The sequence below is a fragment of the Engystomops pustulosus genome, chromosome 9, assembly GCF_040894005.1.
Source record: "Engystomops pustulosus chromosome 9, aEngPut4.maternal, whole genome shotgun sequence".
Lineage (NCBI taxonomy): Eukaryota > Metazoa > Chordata > Amphibia > Anura > Leptodactylidae > Engystomops > Engystomops pustulosus.
In genome coordinates, this window is record NC_092419.1 from 31613643 (window position 1) to 31639827 (window position 26185).

General features: G+C 40.7%; 1 protein-coding gene across 1 annotated transcript; it reads right to left on the bottom strand.

Annotated features, from left to right (window-relative positions):
- Window positions 1-5632: 5632 nt before the first annotated feature.
- IL13RA2 (interleukin 13 receptor subunit alpha 2) lies at window positions 5633-23826 on the bottom strand. Its single transcript, XM_072123229.1, has 10 exons — window positions 23769-23826; window positions 20817-20958; window positions 19470-19621; window positions 17119-17272; window positions 16495-16612; window positions 14284-14468; window positions 12467-12612; window positions 11400-11544; window positions 7268-7376; window positions 5633-6293 (listed from the first exon to the last, which is right to left on the bottom strand). Exons 2-10 carry the CDS (start codon window positions 20935-20937, stop codon window positions 6215-6217), a joined length of 1209 nt encoding a protein of 402 aa, XP_071979330.1. The 5' UTR covers window positions 20938-20958; window positions 23769-23826; the 3' UTR covers window positions 5633-6214.
- Window positions 23827-26185: the final 2359 nt, after the last annotated feature.

Sequence of the window (26185 nt, forward strand, 5' to 3'; positions counted from 1 at the left end):
AAGAGACATGGACACCCAGTAGTATATAACAGTATTCAATAATGAAACATAATTTCTCGTCATTAAGACATTTTAGGTATCTCGTATCCAGGCGAAAGATCCAAAATGCTTTGTGATCACGCAACTCCCTGGATCTATCTAGGCGAAACGGCCCGTCGGCTTTGCGGCACTGCGTGCCCCCCTGTGTACCTCTCACATGAACCAAGAATAAAGAAGTTTTGCTTTCACGAACGGTGAGTGCCACTCCGTTTCTTCGTTTTTGCTTGTCGTGCTGGTCTACTCTAAGGAGATAGAGCACAACCGCTGTGAATAGCCATTATCTCCGCACATACCCGTCCACTGCTCCCATTGACTGACAAGACCCGTTATTAGGCTGGCGGTGCCCGCAACGCTTTTACTCTATACACGTACCCTGGATCTATCTCCTCCTCTCGCTAAAGGTTGTACCCTGGTGTGCCTCAATAAAAATAAAATAACAATGTATTGAGGCACACCAGGGTAGACACATCCACTGACCAACACAATGGGGCAGATTTATCAAGTGTCTTAAAGTCAGAATATTTCCAGTTGCCCATGGCAACCAATCACAGCTCGCCTTTAAAATATTCATGAGCACTGGCAACATGAAATCTGAGCTGTGATTGGTTGCCATGGGCAACTGGAAATATTCTGACTTTCAGACACTTGATAAATTTGCCCCACTGCACCTACATTCACCCCAACTAAATTATAATCTTAAAATATCAGAATTTGTTATTCTCTTTGAATTTTATTTTGAATCCTTTGTTCTATCCAGGTTTTGTAGTGAAGTTGTGTTTTTTTGGGTTTTGATTTTGTTTGGTTGTTTCATAAGTCATTGCTGTTTTTCGCAAAAAAAAGGTTGTTGGAGACTTTGTGCTTGAGAAATGTCAGACTTTATCTTGTCAGATTCTATCACTCAACTGTGTTCTTGTAATTCACGTATTACAAAACCTTCTCTTCCTATATTAACCACATCTTTTCCTTCTGAGAACATGCTTTGGGAAGTAAAAACAATCACTTGTATTATTGCTTATTACAATCCTGATAAATGTGTCTTCTCAGAATCAGGTTTTGACATCAATTGCATAGGGGAATAACCATTGTTTTCCAATAACATACATGAAAAATAATTCAGTGAATTCTTATGATAATGATTCACACTGTATGGTGCCACCTGGTGGTTAAAGTGCATAACAATGTGCATGCCCTTCTACTGGACTGAGTGCTGGTGGACGCACATGCTCAGTCATTCTCCCCACATTGTGATTTATGAACAGTGCTGCTCTCCAATAAAATTAGTTCTGTCCCCTGCTTGTCAGGCAAGGGGCAGAGCCTATGTGTTATGGCAATATAAATTCTGTTTTCTTTTCTAGTAAATTTAGGACTTTTCTGCAGGACCAGAAAAAATAAACCAAATACCAAAAATATTCCAAATATACAAAATACTAAATATACTATAAATACATGGCTTTAAAAAGTACCATGTAATAATATGATAAATGCTACCTTCCAGGGCAGTGGAGTGTGTGACCCCTTTAAGAGTTGTCCTGTAGCGCACCTTTTTCTTTTTGTAAGTTTGCTCCTGGCTGATGTTGAAGTAGAGTGAAAATTGCTGAGTAATTGGATTCTTCATGTTCTGGACATTGTTACAGTGTAAAACAGGATTATATTTCTCAACTGTGTAATTGAATGGATCGCTGCCAATAGACAGGACAACATGACCAGAGGAATTTTCCTTCCAGGCCAAAAGCAAAATATATCTAATGTGGTTGTAATATCTAGGGCTGTGCAAGTAGCAAGTAATGCAAGCTAAGAGCTTTTATCTGTAAGGCAAGGAGTGGTCTAAAAAATGCAGCAAAATCTATACACATACATTCCTCCACTTATATTTGTGCTCCTGCCATAACTTTCTGATCGGGTTCTGTCTGTAGGGTTCTGAGCTTGTGTACCACCCCCTGGGTTGCTCGGCTTGGGTCTGTAATTGACAGCATTCTCTGCAGTTCCCTTGGCTGAGCTTGGAGTGTGTTGTGGGAAAGCTGGGTGGTTTCATTTTGGAGCTGAGTGTTTGTGTCAGGTTCCATCACTCAACTCATACCTATCAGCTGCTGGGGAGGCATCCAGGAACTCCTCATATATATGCTCCAGCCCTCACCCAGTTGGGGGCAGAGCTGGGACAAGGCATTTTGGTGCTCTAAGCATACAAACAAAATTGAGCCCCCATTCCTCTATAAAATTGGCAGGATCAGGGCCGATCCTGAGGGGTAAAATAAAATTGCTCCATCCCTATAAGAAATCATAATAAAAAAATCTAAGAGGCCAACTTCCATGGGATCATCTACAATTACTACTACCAGTAGTAAATGTAGCACCAACAGAAAAATATGTCCATACAGCGATAATACTAAACATATAAATGTATACCCAAAAGTTTTCTAGATCTCTGCTTTCTGTCCTTCTACAGAAAGCTTCTGTGTTTACTTCCAGTGAATAGAAATTGATTATTGATTGATTGACATGCAGGAGCTCGAGACGTTTTTATCACACAGCTCTGATTACTCTTTGATAACGGTTCGTGCACCTGTGTGACCATGGACAGATTTCTTTCCACTGGAAGTAAACATAATAGCTTTCTATAGCGGGACAGCAAGCAGAGATGTAGAAAATTGTGAGGAATTAATACAGAAAGTGGACAACCCCTTTAAGCCTTGCACACATTCAAAGTTCTGCCTCTCTTTCGGCTGCGCGTGCCAGCTTTCCTTGATGGTCACACAGTTAGTCTTCCCAGCTCTGTGATATATTCTGATATTTGTGTTTTGCTTCTTCTGTTTTTTTTTGGCATTGGCTCTGTGTATACTGACTATTCTCTTGTTTTGGCAAATTGGCTCTTGATCTGTCTGTTGAAACTCCAGAGTGTTTACCACCCCATATTGTGTTCTTTTTGTTTGTCCTGTTTTGTGTGTGCACTCTCAGCACCCAGTTATTGTCCACCGCTTAGGGTGGGCACATTAAGTAGGCAGGAAACAGCTTGAAGGACGCAGTATTAGAGCTCACAGTCCTGTTCGTATTCTGTCATTACATTACTGTATACTGTCCCCAACATTAATTCATATTTAACACCAGCAGCTTCTCATTAATTACATAGCACAATAACCCAATATGTATGAAGCCCAGAACATGCCCCCCTTATATAGGTAGCCCAGCACATGCCCCCATTATATAGGTAGCCAAGAACATGCCCCTATTATATAGGTAGCCAAGAACATGCCCCTAGTCATAGTCTATATTAGTTCAATGATGCCAAGCTTGTCCAGTGCCCCTTGTATCCCACTAAAACAATGACCAAATGTTGGTCTCAGCCTTTTTTACAGTAAATTTTAAAGATGAATGCCAAAATCTACAAGTGTGCTAGAGGAATTAATCAAATACAGCTTACTCTTACTACACTATACCTATCCAGAGCACATGCACACTTGTCTGAGCCAAATAAGGATATGTTTTTGGGGAGCAAGAGAAATAGCTTTCAGCTGAACAGGCATTTTCCCGCATCGGAGGTGCATGACCACTGGGCCAGTCATAGGCTAGAACTATGTTCCTATTCATAGAATTAAAGACATTGTTAGATGAGTTCAATGAAGGGAAATGTATCGGCTCCATGTATTACACTAATGAATTGACCAGATGTCGTTCTCAGCCTTTTATTTTTCCAGGTAATTTCAAAGGTTAGAGGAAGCTAAACAAGAGGAGCCAAAAGACTCCAATATAATCAGGAAGCCTCAAGAATGCCAAAATGTAGATGCATGCTCCTGGGGTTGATAAGATAAGACTGAAGGAGATGAGGTCCATTTCTCCAAGGACTTAATCAGAGGTTACACGGAGGTCTCCTAGAAAGAAGATAGAACATCAAAACCAAATGTAGTGTACAATCTCTATTCTGTCATCTCTCATTTCATCTTCACAGATGGGCTTTTATGCACCTATAACAATGGGTAGTGGGCTACAGCTGGTCCTCTATCCATAACTACATGTAATAGGGATGGTAAGCACCCTGTCTGGGGTAGGACGATGGAACGTGGTTCCTCTGTTGGCAGGAAGCTTGTGGAAAACTTTACTTGACAGTTACAGTCTTTCATAAGTGGAGGAGCCATGTACATCTTTGTACACAGTCCCAAGCCCTTCACTCTATGTGCTGAAGCTTTTTCTGGCTTCTCCTAATAATCTAATACTCTGGTGTAGAACATTCTCTATAAGGTGTCCTGAGGATCTATTGGCCATTCTAAGGAAGGTCTATCTAACTGAAAAATCTTGATCCTGCTGGCCTTTTCACAGCCCTACTGTTATTGGGTATTTTCCCCAAAGCTTGCCTTCTAAGGGTTGTCAATGCACACAAACAAGGTCCCTCACCAGATATGATTGTGTTGATTAGTTCTAAATCTCTTGGCGGTTTTACCATGTATTTTAAGACTCATAGAAGGTAGGGGGTTGCCTGTCTAGATATGTGTCACTATTCACTCTCAGATGATGTTCTGCCCACTTTAGAGTATTCTAGATTAGGATGGGTATGCCCTTTAAAAATATCTAGAAATTGGGAGGACCTTATTTTAGAAGGGACTTAGCACTCCAGACCATAATAAACAACATCTTGTTTATGTTGCTCAAAGCAAGACGCCGGTGTGCACTCAGATTTGAATTGCTTACGCCTCTTCAGCACAGCCAGAATATGAAAGAGTCTTTCATTTCTATGTTTCCAGACCATAGTTGTCATAATGGCTTGGAACACATCAAAGTCCATTTCATGTCACAATTTTTTCTGGTCTTTCATTCTATAGCAACAACAGTACAACTTGGATGCCACTGTCATGTAAGGGAAAGTAATATCTTGTGGTCCAAGTATTCAACTGATTGGCCCCAGTAGGTCTTGTGTTCCCAGTACTTCTGGCCAAACCATCAGTGCCGAAGACCGGAAGACCAGCTTAACGTATGAAGCTGAAGCAGGGTAAGTAGACATTTGTCCTTTTTGCCATCCCTGCCCCACACAAGATTTTTTAGAATTCCTGAGAAACTCTTTTAAGGCTGTTAGGAGAATTGGATGTTAAAACTTTAATTCTGCAGCTCCTGATTAGCCTCCAATGGAAGTTTATCTTCCTCCTTAAGGAGACCATGAAGCATTAGATGTCTTAAAGGCCATGCCATTCTGGGAAAAGGTTATGCAGATTAGAGACATAACACATAATGGGGAACATTTACTTACCCGATCCTGTGGAGATCCCCTAGGTGCATTGTCCGACGAGGATGAAATCCGGAGCGATTCACTAAGATCGTGTGCCCAATATCCTTCATGTGTCGCTTCCCCGCTCAGGTCCGCCTTTTTCGTCCCAGTGCATGTAAGTGCATGTCTTGTGACACCATTTGAATTTTAAATCCGTCGGGTTTTCTGACGGCCATGGTCCCCGATTTGTGTTGCATGAAATTCGCATAATTGCGCCAAAATCCAATCGCGTGCGCCAAAATCTCCTCTTAAATGCGGTGCAAATCGGAAATAGTTGGGAAACCCGTCGGAAATGCGCTGTGCGGACCCTTAGTAAATGAGCCCCATTATGTAAACTTGACAAGATGGTTTTAACTTTTTTATTTAAAAATAAAGTACATTTGATAAAACTATATATAAACAAACAAAAAATATTTTACTGAAAAAGAAAAACGTACAATGTATTTATACATACAACTATCATACTGGAGATTGGGATTTCCCTCGTGAATATGACAACACAAATCACCTGTAATGTTTGTCTCATATAAGTGTCCTTAGGAGCCATAGAAACATATACATACAATTTCTTTCTTAAAAAATGTTTTAAAGACGTTGCTCCAACATTGTCCCCATATCCCATATTATAGTATACGGACATCCGGGTGGGGTTGGAAATGTTGGTGTCCTGATCTCCATATAGACAAAGCCAGGCAGTGATTCTTTGGTGGACTTGATGTACTACTAAATCATTCAGTAGTATTTGTTGCATATCTTCAGTAGTATGGATATAGATACAGCCTTACAATACATAAAATGTATCCGGTGGTTGTGGGCACAATTTTGGACCAGGATTTTTAGACTGCAGTTCCTGCTGGATTCTTCCGTTGCAACTTGAGCACATGCAGTTACTAAATGTTCTATAGCAGCAATGAAGGTTTATTAAAATTAGCATTTAGGGTTTTGTACAGGATGGATATCATACACCAGCTCTCGTGCCTCGTACTGTAATTTCTTTGACCATTGTCTAAAAAAGAAGAAAAAAGTTCACTTTAAGAACACTCGTAATTGTCAGAGAACAGCAACATCAGTTCACCTACAGGACAGAACCTGCTGTGAAATGTGTTGCATAAATGTCTCACCATTGGGGCACATGTTGCGGATCATTTATAATGAGTTTGCGCCAGAACGAACAGATGTTTCTGACTACCCCGACACCTCAGTCTTTTTTTGGCGCAAGTGGGCGTGGCCTAACATTTCCACATTATCCTCCATATTTATGTGTATTTTGTCTACATTTTTAGTCGCAATTTTTGGCACACGATAGACCAGAAAAAAAATTGGTCAGATAGCAAAATGAAGGCGCAGTCCATGTAAGATTTTGGTGCACATCTCATTGATGTCGGCATTTTATGGCGCCCGACTGATCAGTTCCGTCAACCCATTAATTACTAACAGCCTTGCCCCACTTAAATACATCGGGCTGTGCTTTGCGGAGACTGATCTCCAATGCCGACAGACGTGCTTGCGCCACAATTAGTAAATCCCCCCCCACTGTATGTCATGCTGACTTTTCAACATACTTTTCATTTGTTAGTTGTACAAGTGCCTACAAAAAACTTTCTACATATCTAGAGATGAGTAGAATCGATTTTTAGGTTTTAGGTTTAGCTTTGGCTGCCTCCCATGGGGCCTACTACCCAATCCGGCAAATTTGATGCCCCTACCTACTAACCATAGCTGTGATTGACCAGGGGGGGTCACCCCTGCCCAATCACAGCCGTTGCCGATAGGTAGGGGCATTAATTTTCCATTTTGCCTGATTCGTTGCACTGCCGTTAATCTGGCAATATGTCCGGGTTGCACGGGATGGACTTGAACCTAAAGTTCTGGTTTGCTAATCTCTAAATATCTTTTGATAATTGGTATTTGCAACTTTAAAGCGACATTAATGGACTAAAGAGCTGATATATACCGTAATGTGGATGTTAAGGACCTTACCTTCTCTTTATGACCGTGTACATGATGGTGGCAACACAAAAACCCATCAATATTATAATGGCAGCGACAACACAATATAACCACTTGAGGTCAAATTCAAAAGAAGGTTCTGAAATTACGAAGAAAAAGTTATTTGCAGGATCAGGGCTTTAGAGGAAGATGATTAAGAACGAGTCAAGAAGAAAAGGTACATGGTATTTAGTGTCATTATCGTCCCATTTCCCATGAGAAAATATATTCTAAGCTTGATAGCGAGCAGTTCAACATTTTTATAGTATTAAATTCTGAAAAAGTTCAAAACGTTTCTAGAGTTTGTGACCGAGTTAAGATTCATTTATTTTCCGTGTGTTGGGCTTTTCTGCAGAAAAAATTTGAATTAGTCAGAGCCTGGGGGAACGGCAATGGGCCAACATACACATTATGATATAGATACATAGCAGGGAATACTGTGTGTCGGCAAGGTGTAAAAAATGCCATTGATAGGCAAACAGCCAAGTAGTTAGTTACTTTATGTTTCAATGACATATCACTCGCTCCATGTCCTGGATCACATCTGATGGAGTCTGTTTATAGGAAACATTCCAGAAAGGATTCATTTTATTTACTTAAATGATTTTGAAACTAACAGATTCCTTTCTTATGAAAACCATGCTAGGTACTAAGTTACTTGGAAGTGTCCTGAAGAGGACCTCTCACCACCTCCATCATCTCCGACTTTTCCCTTACTTTATTAGATTTTGCACCACTGATTCCGACATAGTTGAAATTTTTCAATCTCCACCATTCCTGAGCAATCAGTGAGAATATTTTCATCTCTCTCTTGCCCAATATCACCCACCTGGCAGAATAGTTAGTATATAGTTTCAGTCCGAGTACCCTACTATCTTACTCTACTGGCAGATGGGAACTTCTGTGCTGGAGCTATCACCCTGCCACTGCTCATCTGAAAGTAAAGAGCTGTAGATATGGGTGACTACTAACAGGGTTAGCTTCAGGTTTCAGTAGGCCCCTGGACGTCAGAGCATTAGTGGGCCCCTTTGTAGTGAATTCACATGGCGGCATTAAAAATTTAGAAGCTTAAACAGTCCCTTGTTCCATAAAATATTCCCTAGTTTATTAAAACAAATTGCCCCCTCATGGTTATTTTATATAAAACCCCCTCACCCCTATGGATTCCTTATGTATAACCTTATGTGGACTCCCCCAGCAGCCCTGGGCCCCGGCACTTGCCCAGGTATGCCCAGGGCTGCCGCCGGTCCTGACTACTAAAGAAATAAATTAGCGGTAACACATCTACTAAATGATGGAAAAAGGTGATCGTTAAATCAATAGTTCTCCTACTTTACACCAAGACACTATATACAGTGTGAAACATTGTAAGTCTATAGTTGTGCTACTTAGACCTATATTTTGGTGGCATAAATACCGTACAACTTTTTGGAAATCAAAATTGAAATCAAATAGCATAAGGGTTAACTTGCTAATTGGAGGGAATCTGGTGATGTGACCCAGAGAGATCACCAAAAATGGGTTTGTTGCACCCTTGTCGCACCCCAAATGATGAAGTGGGAGGCCTCATGTGCACACATCCACTCCATGTACAGGGCAATGAATAGAGCAGAACAGCGTATGGGTAACGTTCTGTTCATTTGTGGTACAACAGGTGTACAAGAGATTCCCGTTCTCATGATCCATGGGGGTTCCATCACTGAGATCCCCATCGATCAGCAAGTTAGCCCCTATCCCTCCCTATCCTCTGGATGGGAGCTAACTTTGGACTGGACCTTCCAGGTATCTGAAGAACTAAGCAATATCCAGCATTGAAAGTAGACTTCTACAAGGGTTATATATTATGTATAATATACACTATATAATCTAATATATACATATAATATATTAGTCCCCACTGTGCATGATCTTCTCTTATTGTGGAATTGGAAATCTGTCATAGTAGATCTGGTCTTTAGTGCGCTGAAACGTGACTTCTTCAGTTCAACGGTTTAATAAAAAATCCAGATATTAATTTTTCAATTTAATTTTTCAATTAAATATTTTATGGTCCACTGATGATCATTCCCCTCACATGACCTCTGAGGATTTCTGAATTATTTGTAAAAATTACATTTTTGTGAATTTTAAAGGTGCAGCAAGGATCTTGTATCTAGACTTGGGGAATATGTGCTTCTGCGCCTGGTCAGAGGCGTAAAAGCCCTGAAATAATCACAAATGTTAGTTTATTGCTAGCATTTGCGATTATTTTCTCCAATCCACCACCTTCATGTCAGCGGGGCGTGAAAGTGGGGGGGGGCACAACCGGCTGAGCGAGGCAAGGCCAGCTTGAAGTGGACCGGCCGGGCGTTCATGTCCCCGCTCCTATGCACTTGCTGCAGCCGGCGAATTTTCATATATATATAAAATGAATTTTCATTTTTATTTCTGCACCTGGCAGGGCCTGGCGTAGTGATAAATGCTGCGCAGGACTCCATCGAATACATCAAGAGACCTATGATAAATAACTCCCAAAGCCACCACTGCAATGATACATCTTTAAATATTATATCCACTTTAGTAACATAAAATAAAATTTGGAGTCATCAGTAGGGATGTGTGGACCCAGTTGGTTTAGGTTCAGCGAGCCCGAACTCGAACACACCGTTTGTGGGTGTCAACCCTTCCCTTTAAATGCTGCCAGCATAACTGTGTGTGCCACCATTTTACAAAGGATAGTCACTCCCTGTGGCTTTGCTAGTAGAATTTCAAGGGTTAGCACCTCTGATTGGTGCCAGTACTGATCAGAGGTGTTAGCCGTGGGCGTGAAAATCTGGTTGATGGGCGTCTCTTCTGGCTGAAGTCTAGGTTCGGGTTTGGGGACCTGCAGGTGCATCAGTGCATGATTTTAATCCTTACTGGTCCCACCTCCCTCCTCACCTGCAGAACCTAGAGCTAAAGTTGGACTTCAAAATTCCTCTTAGATAATATTTTATTATTTCACTTCTCCTAGTAGTTGGTTTGCCGCATCAAATAACATCCAGCAGTGAATCTTAACCACTCAGCTCAGTATAGCGGCTGGATGCCCGGCTGGACAAAGTTCTGTCAAGCATAGGGCACAGACTAATTTTTATACTAAGCTTTAAATAGCAGCAGGTCGCCCAAGCCCCTCAGTATGAAATGGGTGGACAATGGGCCTTCTACATGGTACAGATTAATGTAAAAAATATTTTGCACAATCCTGGTAAAGGGTCTCAGCCCAATCTTCAATGTCTCCATGAACATAGATAGGGGAAGCATTGCATGGGAGTGCTGCAGAGAGACAATCACTGAATCTCAAACTATCCCATAGCCCGTGATTGACCTATACTCCCTACACATGGGCAGTTGGAGCACAGCTATAGCCTTGTGAATCAAAGGGTAGTCATTTTCAAAATGCTGTGTATTAAAGGGAACCAGCAGTTCTGACCATGCAAAACCCTCCATAGTAATATATGGTGCAAGGTGCCGTATTCCAGATAAAGATGGGACATGTCCTATCTTTCTCCCAGCTACGGAACGGTGCTGCACCTTACCACTCCCGTATGACGCTCCCCCATTGCCGTCTATGAGGGACGTATATATGGCATATATACGTTGGCCATATATACATCCCCCATACGGTCATGTGAGTATAGCTTAAGGTAGTGGTCCTAGAGATGTTTGTATTCATGTCTTTGGGTGTTAGTAGAGACAGTCCTGTGAAAAGTTAAGTTATAATCCACCTCTGCAGCTCCTACAAGTGCTCTGGGTGGAGATTTTTCACCCTGAAGATCTTTGTTCCATAGTCCCTCCCCTCTGCTGTAAGTATCCAACCAAAATCATGATAAAGCAGTCACTCAGAGCAGAGAGGAGGGGCTGTGGAACAGTTCATTGCAAAGAGTCAAAAGCTCTTTTGGCTGAAAGACACTCCCAGAGCACTTGCAGCACCTGTGAATCTGGATTAAAAGTTTGCCTTTCACAGCCCTGCTGATACTTACTACACATATAAAAGTATGGTTACACAGCTCATAACCAACACTGTCTGTAATTTATTATAGCCAAAACCAATGACTGACGTCAGATATTTTGCTACTACTCGATATTTCTCTGTCCATGTAATTACCTGACAAACACATTTCTTCACTCCATTCGCTCCAATATCCTTCAGCCGCACAATATATATTTATTTTTCCTCGGACACGTATACAAGGTTTAGATGTCTCAGATGTGTTAAAGCTAAATCTATTTTCTCTCTGCGTGGAAAGAGTCTAGAAACATAAGAATAACGAGGTTGGAATTAGATGTCGGACATCAAACAGAACATAACCTGAAGCTAACCTGCAGGATACTGGTAGTTACAAGTAAAGTTGACTATTTAAATTTTATTTAGGTTGTAATTAAAGGGGTGGGTCAGGATTAAAAGAAAAATTAAATCTGACAGCAGTGAATATGCTAAACAAAATACTTCTGTGGTCCTCACTGGTCTAAAGGAAATCTACTCATAGATCCAGGCAGTGTGACTGTGAAATGTTCTTATATTTGTTATCCATGGCCTCCTTCCTTCTAAAATCAACTTTTATATTTATGCTAATGAATGGACATTATCTTTAGGCCTGTCCCCATATCCCCTGATCCCACAGCACTTGCACAGTGTAACAGTCTGTGAAGCTGCAACACTGATGGGCTCTGATAACATCCCCAAGAAACCTAGTCACTTATTAGCATAATTTTGAAAGTTGATTTTAGAGTGAAGGAGGCCATGGATAACAAATATAAGAGCCGAACAGTACTAAGTGTTCATGAACAATATCTGAATCTCTCCGGCAACTGCAACAGCAAAAAAGGGGAAGAGGTTTACTTATGACTCCATGATTCATATGCTGCCGGCAAAGCCTGTGCGCCACCATTTTCCTGGGGATCATCGATCCCTGTGATGTCGTTGGGGAGTGACAACCTCCAGGAAAATGGTGGGCATTACAAGGGCTTAAAGAGTTGCCAGCACCGATAGCAGGTGTTAAATGGCAGGGAAGGGGAGAAGACTGAACCCCAAACTAAACTTCTGACTGAAGCCCGGGGTTTGGGAGGCTCGAAACTGCAAGGTTTGGCAGTGATCCGAACACTTTGGTTTTGGGTTCACTCTTTACTGGGCAACAGGTTCCCTTTAAACACTATACACATCATGTTACGAACCTGCCACGTTTTCATTGGGTTTTTAGACTGGATTTCATATTGAAAACAATGTGCAGGAATTTTGCTATTAGGTTTCTTCCATTCAAAGATGATGTCATCCGATGCATCCATCGTCATGGTCAGATTTTCCGGGGAAGCAGGTTTACCTATTAAACACAGCGCAAACTGAAACTTCCCGTATTTTACACTTAGGTCTTATACATGGCAAATTATGGAAACTTTCATCCAACATAATTTATGATTATATAGATTTATAATACATTTTTAAATAATATTTGTATGAAATGATACCAATCAGTCTTATATTTTAAATCTTACAATTTTTGTGGGTGCAGAGTTTTTTTTAGCAAAAGCAGCTTTTGCAGTACAAGCCGAGGCTTTCAGTATACGAGACAATTGGCAAGTGCCTCCTTCCATTTATGTCACTCCTGCAAGGTCTCACTCAATGTATTTTTGATCCATATTCCTTATTGATTTTCCTTAAAAGTACCAAACATTTAATAAACTAATATTGCAATAATACTGTATATACAAGGGGCATTTTGATTGAGGTTGCAGGGGGTGCGACCACAACTGGGCCCGCAGGAGAAAGGGGCCCCACAGCTGTTACAGCATCGCACTAGTTACATCACAAAAGAATTGTCTGAGAGAGGCCACCTGCAGATTTATCTGTGGTGAGAGCATGGGGCACGTCTGCACCTGACAGTGGAAGACTGGACAGAAGGGGAAGCCGTGAGTCACAGGACTACCAGCCGCAATTCTCCCTCCCTCTGACTGCTGTATTCTCACAAGGTGGACGGGGAAGAGCTCTTGCACAGTGTAATAGTCTGTGAAGCTGCAGCACTGAGGGGCTCTCATAACAACCCCAAGAACCCTAGTGACTTCTGAGCATCATTTTGAAAGTTGACTTTTGAGAGAAGGAGGCCATGGATAACAAATATAAGAGCCGAACAGTACTAAGTGTGCAAGAACAATATCTGAACCTCTCCGGCAACTTCAACAGCAGAAGAGGAGAAGAGGTTTTCTTATGACTTTCCTTACAGTGGAGGACTGGACAGAAGGGGAAGCCGTGAGTCACAGGACTACCAGCAGCTGGAACTTCAGGCAGAGGTTGGGATTTTACTATCACTGGGCTGTAAAGAGATGGTGGCCTCCCAGTGGTCTAAAGTATTTCATCTCAGGTTTAGTGCCAAAAAACAGTTATGCAAAAATTAGAACGAAACTAAATGTATTAAATAGGGACAGAACCAAAACCAATCACGATCTAGAGGAGGAACTAAGCTTACTAGATAGAAAGATTACCAGAATCTTGATTACTAAAAAAATATCTTATGAGAGCCAAGATTACTACACAGATATGTTACCAGAGCCAAGTTTACTACATAGATACAGCATCAGAATCAAGCTTTCGATACAGATACAGTGCAAGAACAAAGAACAATGACTAAATTGATTTACTAGATAAATAGGTTACTAAATAAATTATAAATAAATTATAATTTGTTACCAGAACAAAGGCTACTACATAAAAACTACACCTTACTATATAGATACAGAACCAGAAACAAGCAAAGTGCACCATATTTATCAATGTCTGATCCCATTGTCACCGGCAGGAGTGAGCTCCAACACTGAACCTCAACTTACGGTTTTGTTGGGTGCATTAATAGCATAAAACTCCCAATTGGCGCAAATACTGATATGGGTACCCAATCCCATTCATTCCCTTTGAGAGTAGACTTATCAAAGAAGTATGGTTTTCATGTTTTTCCCCTCTTTATACTCATTTTATACATTATTGCTCATTTCTAGCTCACCTATATTCTGCAGCTGGAAAATAAAGTATGACGGTCTTATTGGGTCCATGCCTGGAACGCCAGTGACACGAATAAACAAGTCCGAGAAAAGCTCAAATTTCTCTCTTCCAAAATCACATCCGATGTTTATTCCGTTCGGTGCCATGTACTTTTTACAGCTCTTTATCTGAGACATTCCTTCTTGCCTTAAAAAGTAAAGGTCATCAAGAACTTTGGAAATTCAGTGTTTGCAGAAGAGTAAGTGATCCATAACAAAGCACAAATGAGTCAATGTCTATCAATTTCAATATTTCACATCTTAAATAGTTTTTGGTTATTGTACCAGGACCTGACTATACACATAAAGCATTTACATGTGTCATACTATTTTTGTAGACGTCTAATGTGACCTCCTCATCAATAAATTGGAAATATCTCTCCGTATGTTGAACAAGGAGTAAAAGCCGTTCAAACTGTTGAGCAAATAATGAGGTAAAAGCTTAAAGAAATGTGCAAAGCAGAATTTTGTCAGGTTTTTGAACAAGAACTTTGACCCCCATGACCTACTCTGTAAAGGACAAGTGCTAGTAAGTGCTACTAAAATAACATGTTTTTATAAGCTTGTTTTTCCCCTTGGTGATCCAGGGGGGTAGCACTGCTGGAGCTAGGGGTCCTAGATTGTAGGCAAAAACAATTTAACTTTATGTTATTTTAAAGCAAAATTTTTAAAATATATTCAAAAATGTAATAATTCATAAAACCACTTTAAAGGATAATAAAGCAATAGCAGTGTGTTGTCAAGCAGCTGAGTTTTATGAAGTCAAGGAGGCGGAGAGCTTAACACTGAAGTCATGCTTTCCCTGCCTTAAAATGCCTCCTTCACTATAATTGATGGTCCTGCGTCTGACAGCATGCACAGTAAACACATGGGAGGAAGTATTCAGAGACAGGAAAGCTTGACTTTAATGTTAAGCTCTCGGCCTCCCTGACTTTTGTCATGGCTCACCCATGCCCCTCTGACGCAGCACCCATGCTTCCTACCTGCCCCACTTCTGTTCCCGGTCCTCTGACTGTGTGTGCTCGTCCCTGTCTCCTTTAAAGGGCCAGCCCACCATTAATTGGCGCTGGCCATTTCCCAGAATTCTATATAAACTTGCCTCTCCCTGCACACCCTGCCGGATCTTCTTGCCTTGTGCCTTAGAGAAAGCTTTGTCTCATGCCCTTTGCTGTTTTTGGGAATTCCCATTGTGACCCCGGTTCCCTTCTTGACTACGCTCCTCTGCTGCTTGCCTTGACCTATTGTTATTGTCCCCAAATCTAATCCTGTGCTGCCTGTCCTGACCTCCTGCCTGTCTCTGACTACGATCCTGCTTAACGTCTGTGTACCTAACCTTGGCTGCCACCACGGACAAAGTCGCACCTGCGAAACAACCTGGTGGTACCACGCCGCAGCAAGTCCAACCCACTTTGATCTAAAGTTGATTTTCTGGATGATCCCAGCCATCTTGGACATGAAAGAAACATGATCTATAATCTGTTCAGCTGCAGTGGTTCATTAGGCGAGTTTTTTTTTTTTTTGGGAGGGTTATATTAAATACTTTATTTTTATTTTTTTATACAAAGTTAAAATACAGATAAGGCCAATTTCTGATGACAGGTTCCCTTTAAATAAATTAATTGCATTTAGTCTTGAGAAGAGACATTTCTAAGGGAATATTTTAATCTAATATATAAATCCCCACAGCGTTGTTCTCTGTGACTCAGGGAATATCATAGACTAGGTTTTAAGTTGAAAATTTTCACCTCTCGCTTTTCAAAATATACTTATTAACTAACATATACAGGAGCCATTGTCTGCTGCTGCTGTGGCAGTTAGCAACCAATCACAGCTCAGATTCTATTTGCCACAGGTCATTAATATGAGCTCTGAGCTTTGATTGGTTACTATAAGCAGTAAGTATAACACAGCTTATGTGTGAGGTAATATGGATAGAGATTGACAGACAAAGGCAGAAATAGATAGATATAAAATCTCTTTTGTTAACCCTTTCTATTCTGTTTTAGCTAGGAGCAGTTATTTACTAACCTGGGCAATAGTCTTGATTGTTAAGCATGCAAAGGTCTTTTAAACCAAGAGAAATTTATATAAATATTTATTTCAACCAGAATTTACATGATTTGCAAATGGAATATCCCTTCAATCCAAATTAGATGTAGATATAACGCACTTACCAGTACTCTAGCTCATAGTTGCTGTTTCTGCCAAGATCCCCTGCCTCCCATTCACATCTTAAGTTTACAAAATTGAAATTGATGCATTGAAAACTTTTTACTTTTGATTCCAGAGATCCTGCAAGTAACAAGGAATATGGTAAAGTTGCCTGTTTAGAGACCATTTCAGAATTGAACTAAAACCTTCAGAATCAAAGAAGTATCATAGGTTGGAAATGGAAGGAGATCCATCACGTGCAATGTAAAATCCTGCAGTGTGGATCCAGAGAACTACAGAAACCCCAACCTCGTCCCTAGTTCTAGTATCCAAAGGCAGTCCCCGGGTAATGTACAGGATAAGTTCTTTATACTTAAGTTGGATTTTTATGTAAGTTGGAACAGATATAGTTTATAATTGTAGCTCTACTGTGACAATTGGATTTTAAAAAATTTGGTTTGTCGTAGGAACAAGAATTACCGATTAAGCTTCATTACAGACACCTTACAGCTGATCATTGCAGCCTAGGACTAATGTGGTGACTTGGGGAGGGGGGATTTTTGGTATTTTGATCTATGAAATGCCACAAATATATGAGGTAAAATTATGCTGCACAGATATGGGGTACCCTATCATCATTCTCTTACCTTGTGAGGATTCTGGATATATGACTTCCACCCATTCGCTCAATACTTCATTTTCTTCTGTACACGGGCCTTTCAAATATGTTCTCATTTTTACAACAACATTTTTACCAAGGTCGAAGGTTCCTCTGTATGTTAAATGTTTCATCCTAACTGACTTTGTAAAAAAGACAATACATTAAAAAATGGAAAGTGTACATACAGTGAAAAAAAATCAACATCCATAATTTCTTTAGTAAAGACGCTTTTTGAACCTGTAACGTGTCATTGAGGTCAGATAATTACGGGTATAAACATTACTATGGTAAGTACAAGAACCTAATAGTGTCGCCCACATAGCACTTACACTGGTAAAGTTCTTGTTAAGCCACTGGGACAGCAGGTCAGGTGACCCACAGGCAGCAGGACTCTGGGCTTCCTGTGATGTCCCGGTTTCTGGGGGATGGAGGAGGTTGTATAGTCATTACTGTAAGCACTCCCCCTCCGTCATAACCACTTCAGTAGGGGAGTGCTAAGTACATTCATATGCCCCTCCAATCATGAATATGGGAGTGATTATAGCACAATAATGACTGCACAACCCCCTCCATCCAATGGAAGGCAGCAAAACATAGGACATCACAGGAAGTCCTTAGTTCTGCTCTGGGCATATCAATTATAAGGGTAAGAACTATGGGAAACCCTATTAGGATCTTGAACTCCCCCTGATAAAGTTTTGTAACAGTAGCCAACCCCTGTAGACCCAGCACATTGTGCATCAGTCTTAATAATCAGCACGGTTTGGGATATGCTGAAATTACTTAAAGGTTCAGAATGAATTGCAATCTTTACCAGGTCCGGCCTAGTGCAGATTTCAGCTATAACCTGTGCTCTATAACAGTTTCCTCCATTTATCCATTCTGGAGCCCAGTATGTGATAAAATGGCTGCCACAAGTCTAGATTATGTACAAAGTCTAAAACCTGCCCCTGGAGAGATGTTGAATCCTTATGGAATAAGGAGACCTTGATAATAATGATGTCATGACTACGTGAGGACTCATTGGGGTAGATTTACTTACCCAGTCCATGCGCGATCCAGCGGCGCTTCACTGCGCTGGATTTGGGTCAGGCCGGGATTATTAAGGCAGTTCCTCTGACGTCCACCAGGTGGCGCTCATGCGCTGAAGTTCCCTGGAACGCACTGGAATGAACCGAGCCGGGCTGAGTGAAGGTAAGTGCAAGCTCCCCGACACATTTTTTTTAAATGCGGCGGTCTTTCCGAATCCGTCTGGTTTTCGTTCGTCCACGCCCCACGTTTTCGTTCGTTCAGTCGCGTGCATGCCAGGGCCGATGCGTCACAATCCGATTGCGTGAGCCAAAATCCCGGGGGAAATCGGCGCAAATCGGAAATATTCGGGTAACACGTCGGGAAAACGCGAATCGGGCCCTTAGTAAATGACCCCCAGTACATTGGTTATGGTCACTTTAACTGCACATGATCATACGAGGTTGATAACTCGCATTGTATTTGGCATGTCTCCCCTTCCTCCTCTGTTGGTACATTGATAGACACTAATATAATTTATGCCCAGACTGATGTAATCACAGGTCACTATCTCTACAAGTCTGCTTACTCATCACATGTATCACTCTTTATGGCAGTACAAAGCTATTGCAGCAAAATCAGATTCCTAGAAATGCTTTCCCCTATCTCATGCTCCATCAATAGGAAGAAGTGGAGAATAAGGAGAACCTGTATTTCAGAGAAATCTCAATGCCTTCTACAGAAAGCAGAGAAAGGAAGTAAGGGCTCATTCACACAGCCGTGTGCACACCTAGACCGGATCCCGGACAAGCACAAAGTCGATAGGAGGAGGAGGGGGAGGAGTGAGCGCTCGTCACCCCTCCCCCACCATAGGCAGAGGAACGGCTATACCACCTATCTGGCAAAGTATAGGTCAAGTCCTGCCCTGTGTACTCACCGCACCGTGACCTGGAGCAGTGAAGTCTATGGGGGCCGCGTGAATGAGGCCTACAGCAAGTAGTTTGAATATCCTTGAAGTTACACATTGTTGGGACTCATTGCTGGGAGGTAAGTATGACCTACATGGACATACGGTATATGTATTCATATTTGATCAGGAAGCTGACAGGTTCCCTTTAAAGGGGTTGTCCAACATTCTAAAAACATGGTTTTGTCCTCCAAACATAGGACAGTCCTAACGCTGTTACATCAACTCGAATAGAACTGAATTCTGAATTTTTTTCAGATAAGCCTCTATTTTCAGAAGGATCCCGGACGACTCGTTTAGGAGGAACCTTCACATCAACTTGTGATTACACTTTCTTTGTCAATCTATTCCTGTTACCTTACCTTCCATCTTTCTTCATTGACAACTTGATGGGTTAGTTCATATCTTGGAGTACATTCGCTTGTTTTATTCGTAGAAGCTGGAGACTGCCATGTTACTTCTAATATCCCCAAAGTCCCAAGGTCTTTAACTTGTATATTAGTAGGTGGGTCAACTAGAAGCAAAAACCATTAAAATTATCATTCTTTTTGAAGATTGAGATATCCCATGTGTCATATTCTAGTTATAAATGCCTGGTGGACACCATTTTTTGAAGGTATTAGAAGGATAAATATAAGGAGATTAGAACCCGGAACTGAAAATTTAAATTTCTCATTTCTCAAAATGTAGTGGGGGTATCTCAGACATTTTCACAGTTCATGTCATAAATACGGGTCTTTTGTGTCCACCTAACCCAGGACAGCCATACAAGGTAGATGGAGGATGCTTGTTACCAAGTATTTGGGAGTGCCCTGGCTTTTTGGGGCTTAAATAGACTTGAATGGCAAGCGGTGTGCATGCCACATCTACACGGTTGCAAGACTATGCTTAGAGTAGGATTTTCTCATATTTTGGATACATTCACACAATGGGGGTCATTTACTAAGGGCTCGATTCGCGTTTTCCCGACGTGTTACCCGAATATTTCTGATTTGCGCCGATTTCCCTGTATTGCCCCGCACACGATCGGATTGTGGCGCATCGGCGCTGGCATGCACGCGACGGAAATCGGGGGGCGTGGCCGATCGGTAACCCGACGGATTTGGAAAAACCGCCGCATTTAAAAAAAAAAAATTGGTCGCACGGGCCATACTCACATGCACCACGATGAAGACGATGAACTCCGGGGCACCTCAGCGGACTTCGGCGCAGCAGCGCCACCTGGTGGACATCGGGCGCAGGACCTTCATGAATCGCCGGAAGACCCGAACACTCGTCAGAGAAGCCGCCGCCTGAACGCGAATGGACCGGGTAAGTAAATGTGCCCCAATTGTGTGCCTGCCATACCATAGCACTGCTAACCCCTACCCCTCTCCACAGCGATATATGGCGCACGACGCCATATTCCGGGGAAAGATAGGACATGTCCTATCCCTCTCCAGGCTACGGGACGGTATGGTGCCACACGTGTGCTGCACCGTACCGCTCCCAACGTCGCCATGCGTACATTGCCATCTATGGGGGCCGTATATACGTAATATAGACTTACAGGGAGGAGATGCATCTATACTATACTTATAACATACACAAGAAATCTGCTGCCTAAGGTAAGGTTAGAGAGGGTAAACTCTTGGGTAAACTCTTGTGGCTTTTCGGGGTACAAATTGTTGATACACATTTAATAAGCATATAAAAAAGATAATAGTTACCCGTCAAGTATACTGAAGATGTACATTGAACATAAAGGTTGGAGTATATAACAAATCCTGTTATCCACTGAAGACAAGCTCTTCTCACATTATATAGAGATAAATGGTTTAGGTTCCACATTTTGTTGTACAAAAAATGTACCTAAAAAGGGGGAAAAACGTGAAAAATTAAATGGGGGGGTTCTAAGATAAGCAAAAAGATTTGACCAATGCTATGGTTGCAAATACTGGTATTTGTAAAATAGGGGTCCTGTCCTGAAATCTACCATCAAAATCAAGTATGATAAACCAGGGACACTTACTCATAACCACAGTCACAGTGCCTGGATCTATCTTCTTATATTTGTTATCCATGGCCTCCTTCCTTTCTTTTACAATTATTCTAATTTTACAGTGTAAAATGAGGATGATTTTTATTGAAGACTGTTTAAAGATAAAGCTGACTTTCTTTACAGACCTGGATAGTATTCATCTAAAGTACCTGAATTATTTTAATGCCTGTAAGGAACTAAATGTCATGAGCTTCTCTTTATCTCTCTGCTTGTTTAGGGACTTTAGATCAAGTCTTATATACAGGCGGTCCCCTACTTAAGGACACCTGACTTACAGACAACCCATAGTTACAGACAGGTCTCTCTGACCTCTGGTGCAGCTCTCTGGATGTTACTATAGTCCCAGACTGCAATGACCAGCTGTAAGGTGTCTGTAATGAAGCTTTATTGATAATCCTTGGTCCCATTACAGCAAAAAATGTTTAAACTCCAATTGTCACTGGGGCCAATTTTTTTTTTGTCTGGATCAATTATAAAATATACAGTTTCGAATTATATACAAATTCAACTTAAGAACAAAGCTCTGGACCCTATCTTGTACGTAACCCGGGGACTGCCTGTACTTGTGTCCTTTAATATTGATTCACAAAGTTTTGTTTTTTTTAATATCTTAACAAGTTTAGTTCCCCTAAACTACACCAAATCATGGATTTCCGCTTTTCCGATGAAACATTTGGAATGCACCACTTCCTCCTAGCCAAATATGTAAAATCATATAAGTTTCCCTTTATAGCAGCTTTGGATCTCAGTATTTTAAAAAAGAAAGAGATTACCTTTTACTTCACAAGAATCAAAGTTCACTTAAGTTCAAGTAGGAAGAATCCTAGAAGAACTGATAAGAGATCAGTAATGAATGACCTCACTCCTTGTGCCGCAGCCAGGCATCAAAATCTCTGCCAGTTTTACTCTACAGACAATGGGGAAGATTTATCAAGCTGTCTAAAAGTCACAGTGTTCCTAGTTGCCCATGACAACTAATTACAGCTCTCATTTTACCAGTGCTCATGAATATTTTAACCCTTTAACGACTTGGCCCTTTTCAGTTTTTTCACTTCCATTTTTCACTCACCACCTTCAAAAATCTATAACTTTTTTTATTTTTTCACATAAAGAGCTCTGTGATGGCTTATTTTTTTTGCGTAAATAATTGCACTTCTTATTGATGGTATTTAATATTCCATGCAGTGTACTGGGAAGGGGGAAAAAAATTCCAAATGCAAAAATTCCGACGCATTTGCGACGTATTCTTGCGGGTTTGGATTTTACAGTTTTCCCTGCGCACCACAAATGACATGTCTACTTTATTCTTTGGGTCGGTCCGATCACAGGGATAACAAATTTGTATAGGTTTTCTAATGTTTTCATACATATACAAAAATGTAAACCTCCTGTACAAAAAATTTTAAAAAATTTTTGCCATCTTCTGGCGCCAATAACTTTTTCATACTTTGGTGACCGGAGCTGAGTTTGGTGTCATTTTTTGCAACATTTGATGGCAATTTCATTGCTATAATTTTTAGGACTGTGCAACCTTTTGATCACTTTTTATTGATTTTTTTATATTTTTCAAAATGGCAAAAAAGTGTCTACACCTTTGGCATGGCGCAGAAGTCCTGATAAATATCCCCCCATAAGGCAATAAGGTCTGCAAATATTAGCGTGAATCATCTGTGCAGTAAATAGAATATTTCTTCAATTTCAAGTGTTAACTATTGATGTAGGAATAATAAAATTGATAAAAAGTAAAGCATTGCATCACTTCAGTTATGCAAATATCACCAAATAAACCAACCATAGAACATGATGAAACTACTGCAAATGTTCCGGATGCCAATAAACCAGCAAGACATAAAAAAAACCTATGCCCGCGGGCTAGCACTGCATTCATTTCTATTTATTATTTTAATTTTAAAACATTAAAAAGCAATTATATTATAATATACAGGCAGTCCCCGGGTTACATACAAGATCGGTTCTTTAGGTTTGTTCTTTGGTCTGTATATTTTATAATTGTAGCTCCAGTAGAAAAAAAAATTGTCCCAGTGACAATTGGACTTTTACATTTTTTTGCTTTAATGGGACCAAGGATTATCAATAAAGCTTCATTACAGACGCCTTACAGCTGATCATTGCAGTCTGGGACTATAGTAACATCCAGAGAGCTTCACCAGAGGTCACAGGGGGCAGAAAGGTCCGTCTGTAACTAGGGGTTTGTCTGTAAGTCAGGTGTCCTTAAGTAGGGGACCGCCTGTATATACATTATTCTCTAAAAATTGATTAAAATAGCAACTAAACAAAAAAGTTCAAAAACTATATTGATACACAAATACAATTTTGCCAATTAATTAAAATTATAATTAATACATTAAAAAAACCTCTCTCTCTACTTATCTATCTATATATATATATATATATATATATATATATATATATATATATATATATAATTGCACACATTCTTGCAAAGTAGATATCCCAGTGAATTGTTGAACCAATCCATTTGACTCCTTTCCAAATTAAAAAAAAAAATACAAAAATATTGGAAATTCTTGTTCTGCATATGGTTGCACATATAGTACCTGAGGTGCTCCTATAACTCATCCCAGATTTAAGAACTCACCAGTTAGCTGTGAATCAGTATCCAGTCCTTCTTGCTGTTACAATGTACAGAGCGGAATAAATATAGACAGTGAGAAGGTGTGGTCAGAGGAGGGCAGCACTCTCCTGAGTCACAGGCAAGACTTACAAATTCTATTCATTCAGCTGGTGCCAGGGAGTGTGAGCACATACTGCCCCACACATTGTATCACCAGCTCCAAGTATCAGTCATACATCCCTCTGCAAATATGCACATTTCTACATTGCTGGATTCCCGATGACAAAGGAACAAAATATTTGCCCACAAATTTTATAATAATAATTTTAAATGATTCTGAACAGTGGCAGTATTTCATCTCTACCTACCAACCTACCTACTTACAGGGGCGTAACTTTAGGGGGTGCAGAGGTTGTGATTGCACCTGGGCCCAAGAGGCTTAGGGGGCCTTATGGTGTCGCTTTCCCATATGAGAAGACTATTACTATAAACCATACATTATAGTCAGGGACCTGGCGCAGACTTTGCACTGGGGCCCATTAGCTTCTAGTTACACCACTGCCTATCTAATTATCTCTTATGTAAATATCTATCAATCATAATCCCAGGATCTTTAAAAACCAGGAAAACCTATATTGCCAGGTGAAAAAGATGTTGAACCATCACAACTCACAGTTTGGCATATGGGTTTGGCCTGTTGACCCGGATATTTGTTGAATTGGCGGCAGAACAACAAGTCCAGAAAATTGATGCCCCTATCGACTAGCCGTGGCTATGGTTGTCCAGTACATTTTTTTTTCCTGTTTTTATTTAGGGCGTATGTACAATGCATAGAAAAATAGGAGAAATGCAGCCGCACACCTGGTATAGTATGTTATTTACAAATTGGTATGTGCTTACCTTTTCAGGTTGTGATAAAGTCACAACCACAAGGATAGCTTAGTTTTTCATGGGATCCGCCTGTTTCGAGGATCATTTGATTGGGTTTTGTAGATCCAAAATCTGCATGAGCATGATACCCACATGAGCGATGTCCATAGCCCCAAAAAACACCAGAGAGACGCTCCTCAGTTTAAAAGAATCCTCTATTTATTAAAGGTAAAAATCTATTTTAAAAAATATGTTGTCTATAGATCAGCGTCACCATAAAATATTTAACACTTATGGACTTGGCCTTTTCTTGTTTTTCTGTTTCCATTTTTCACTCCCCACTTTAAAAAGCCATAACTTTTTTATTTTTTCATGTACAGAGCTCTGTGAGGGCTTGTTTTCTGACACCAATGGTACCTCAAAATGACAATATGTAATATTCTATGCCGTGTACTGGGAAGTGGGAAAAACAGTTCCAAATGCGGTGAAATATATGTAATATTCCATGCCGTGTACTAGGAAGACTGGGAAAAAAAATTCCAAATGCGATGAAAAAATGCATATATGCCATTTTCTTGTGGTTTTGGTTTTTATGGGACTAGTTCTGCTCCTCAGTTAAGTGATCATCGTCAGCTTCATAGATATAGATGGAGCAGAACGGTTATGCACGGCCGTCTGCTCCATTACTCTCCCGGAGCGACAAGGGGTCCGACTGAAGTAACTGGGACCCCATCGGACCTCTTGTTTTCGTGATCTCTCGATAGAACCTAACTTGTATTTCTGGGAAAACCCCCTTAAATGTTTGGGGAGGAGCAACTCCAGATGCACTGGAAATGTCAAAATGCAATAAAAGTTCCTTGTGTGATCTAAACTCTAAACACATCTGCATTTTTGGGCTAATTTGGGGAAGAAATAGTAGTTTTGAGTTGCCTCAAATTGGTTTATAAAATTGGAGTTGGGAGGAATTTGGCGAACCTGAATTTTAACTGCTCCACTCCACTAGTGGTAAGCAATTTTTGAAAATTGGGACATAAAGAAAAGAGGTTGGAAATCTAGTGGGGCCATGGGGAAGAGCATATGACAGATGAGCGGGACATCGGGAGACGTCTATGAGGGAAGGGAGCTTGGAGCAAGCCAAGAGGGAGATGGAAGGGGAAAGTCTATACATAAGGCAGGAAAAGGTAACCTACATGAGACAGAGCGGAGCTTGGGGAGCATTCTATATGATGAGGTGTTTCTCATGGCTAATTATTGTAATACAAAGAAGTTCCTGGGTAATGTCCTGGTCCAGTAATTCAGACTACTCACTCAAAACTGGTAAACAGTTACACAATACTGAGAGTTCAGCCTGTTGATGAGTTGACTCCCTTACGCTCTGCACAGAGGATGCCACTACTTAATCCACTTTCAGTAATATGATCATATGATTTAATACAATTAAAGATTTAATGGATTTAAATTAGCCATATGCAAATAAGCAGCCACAATGTAGGATCCTCTGCTCCTAGAGTAATAAAAGTAACTTTACTCAGTGTCTGTATTTTTTTTTATATTACATTAAAATTTGGCAA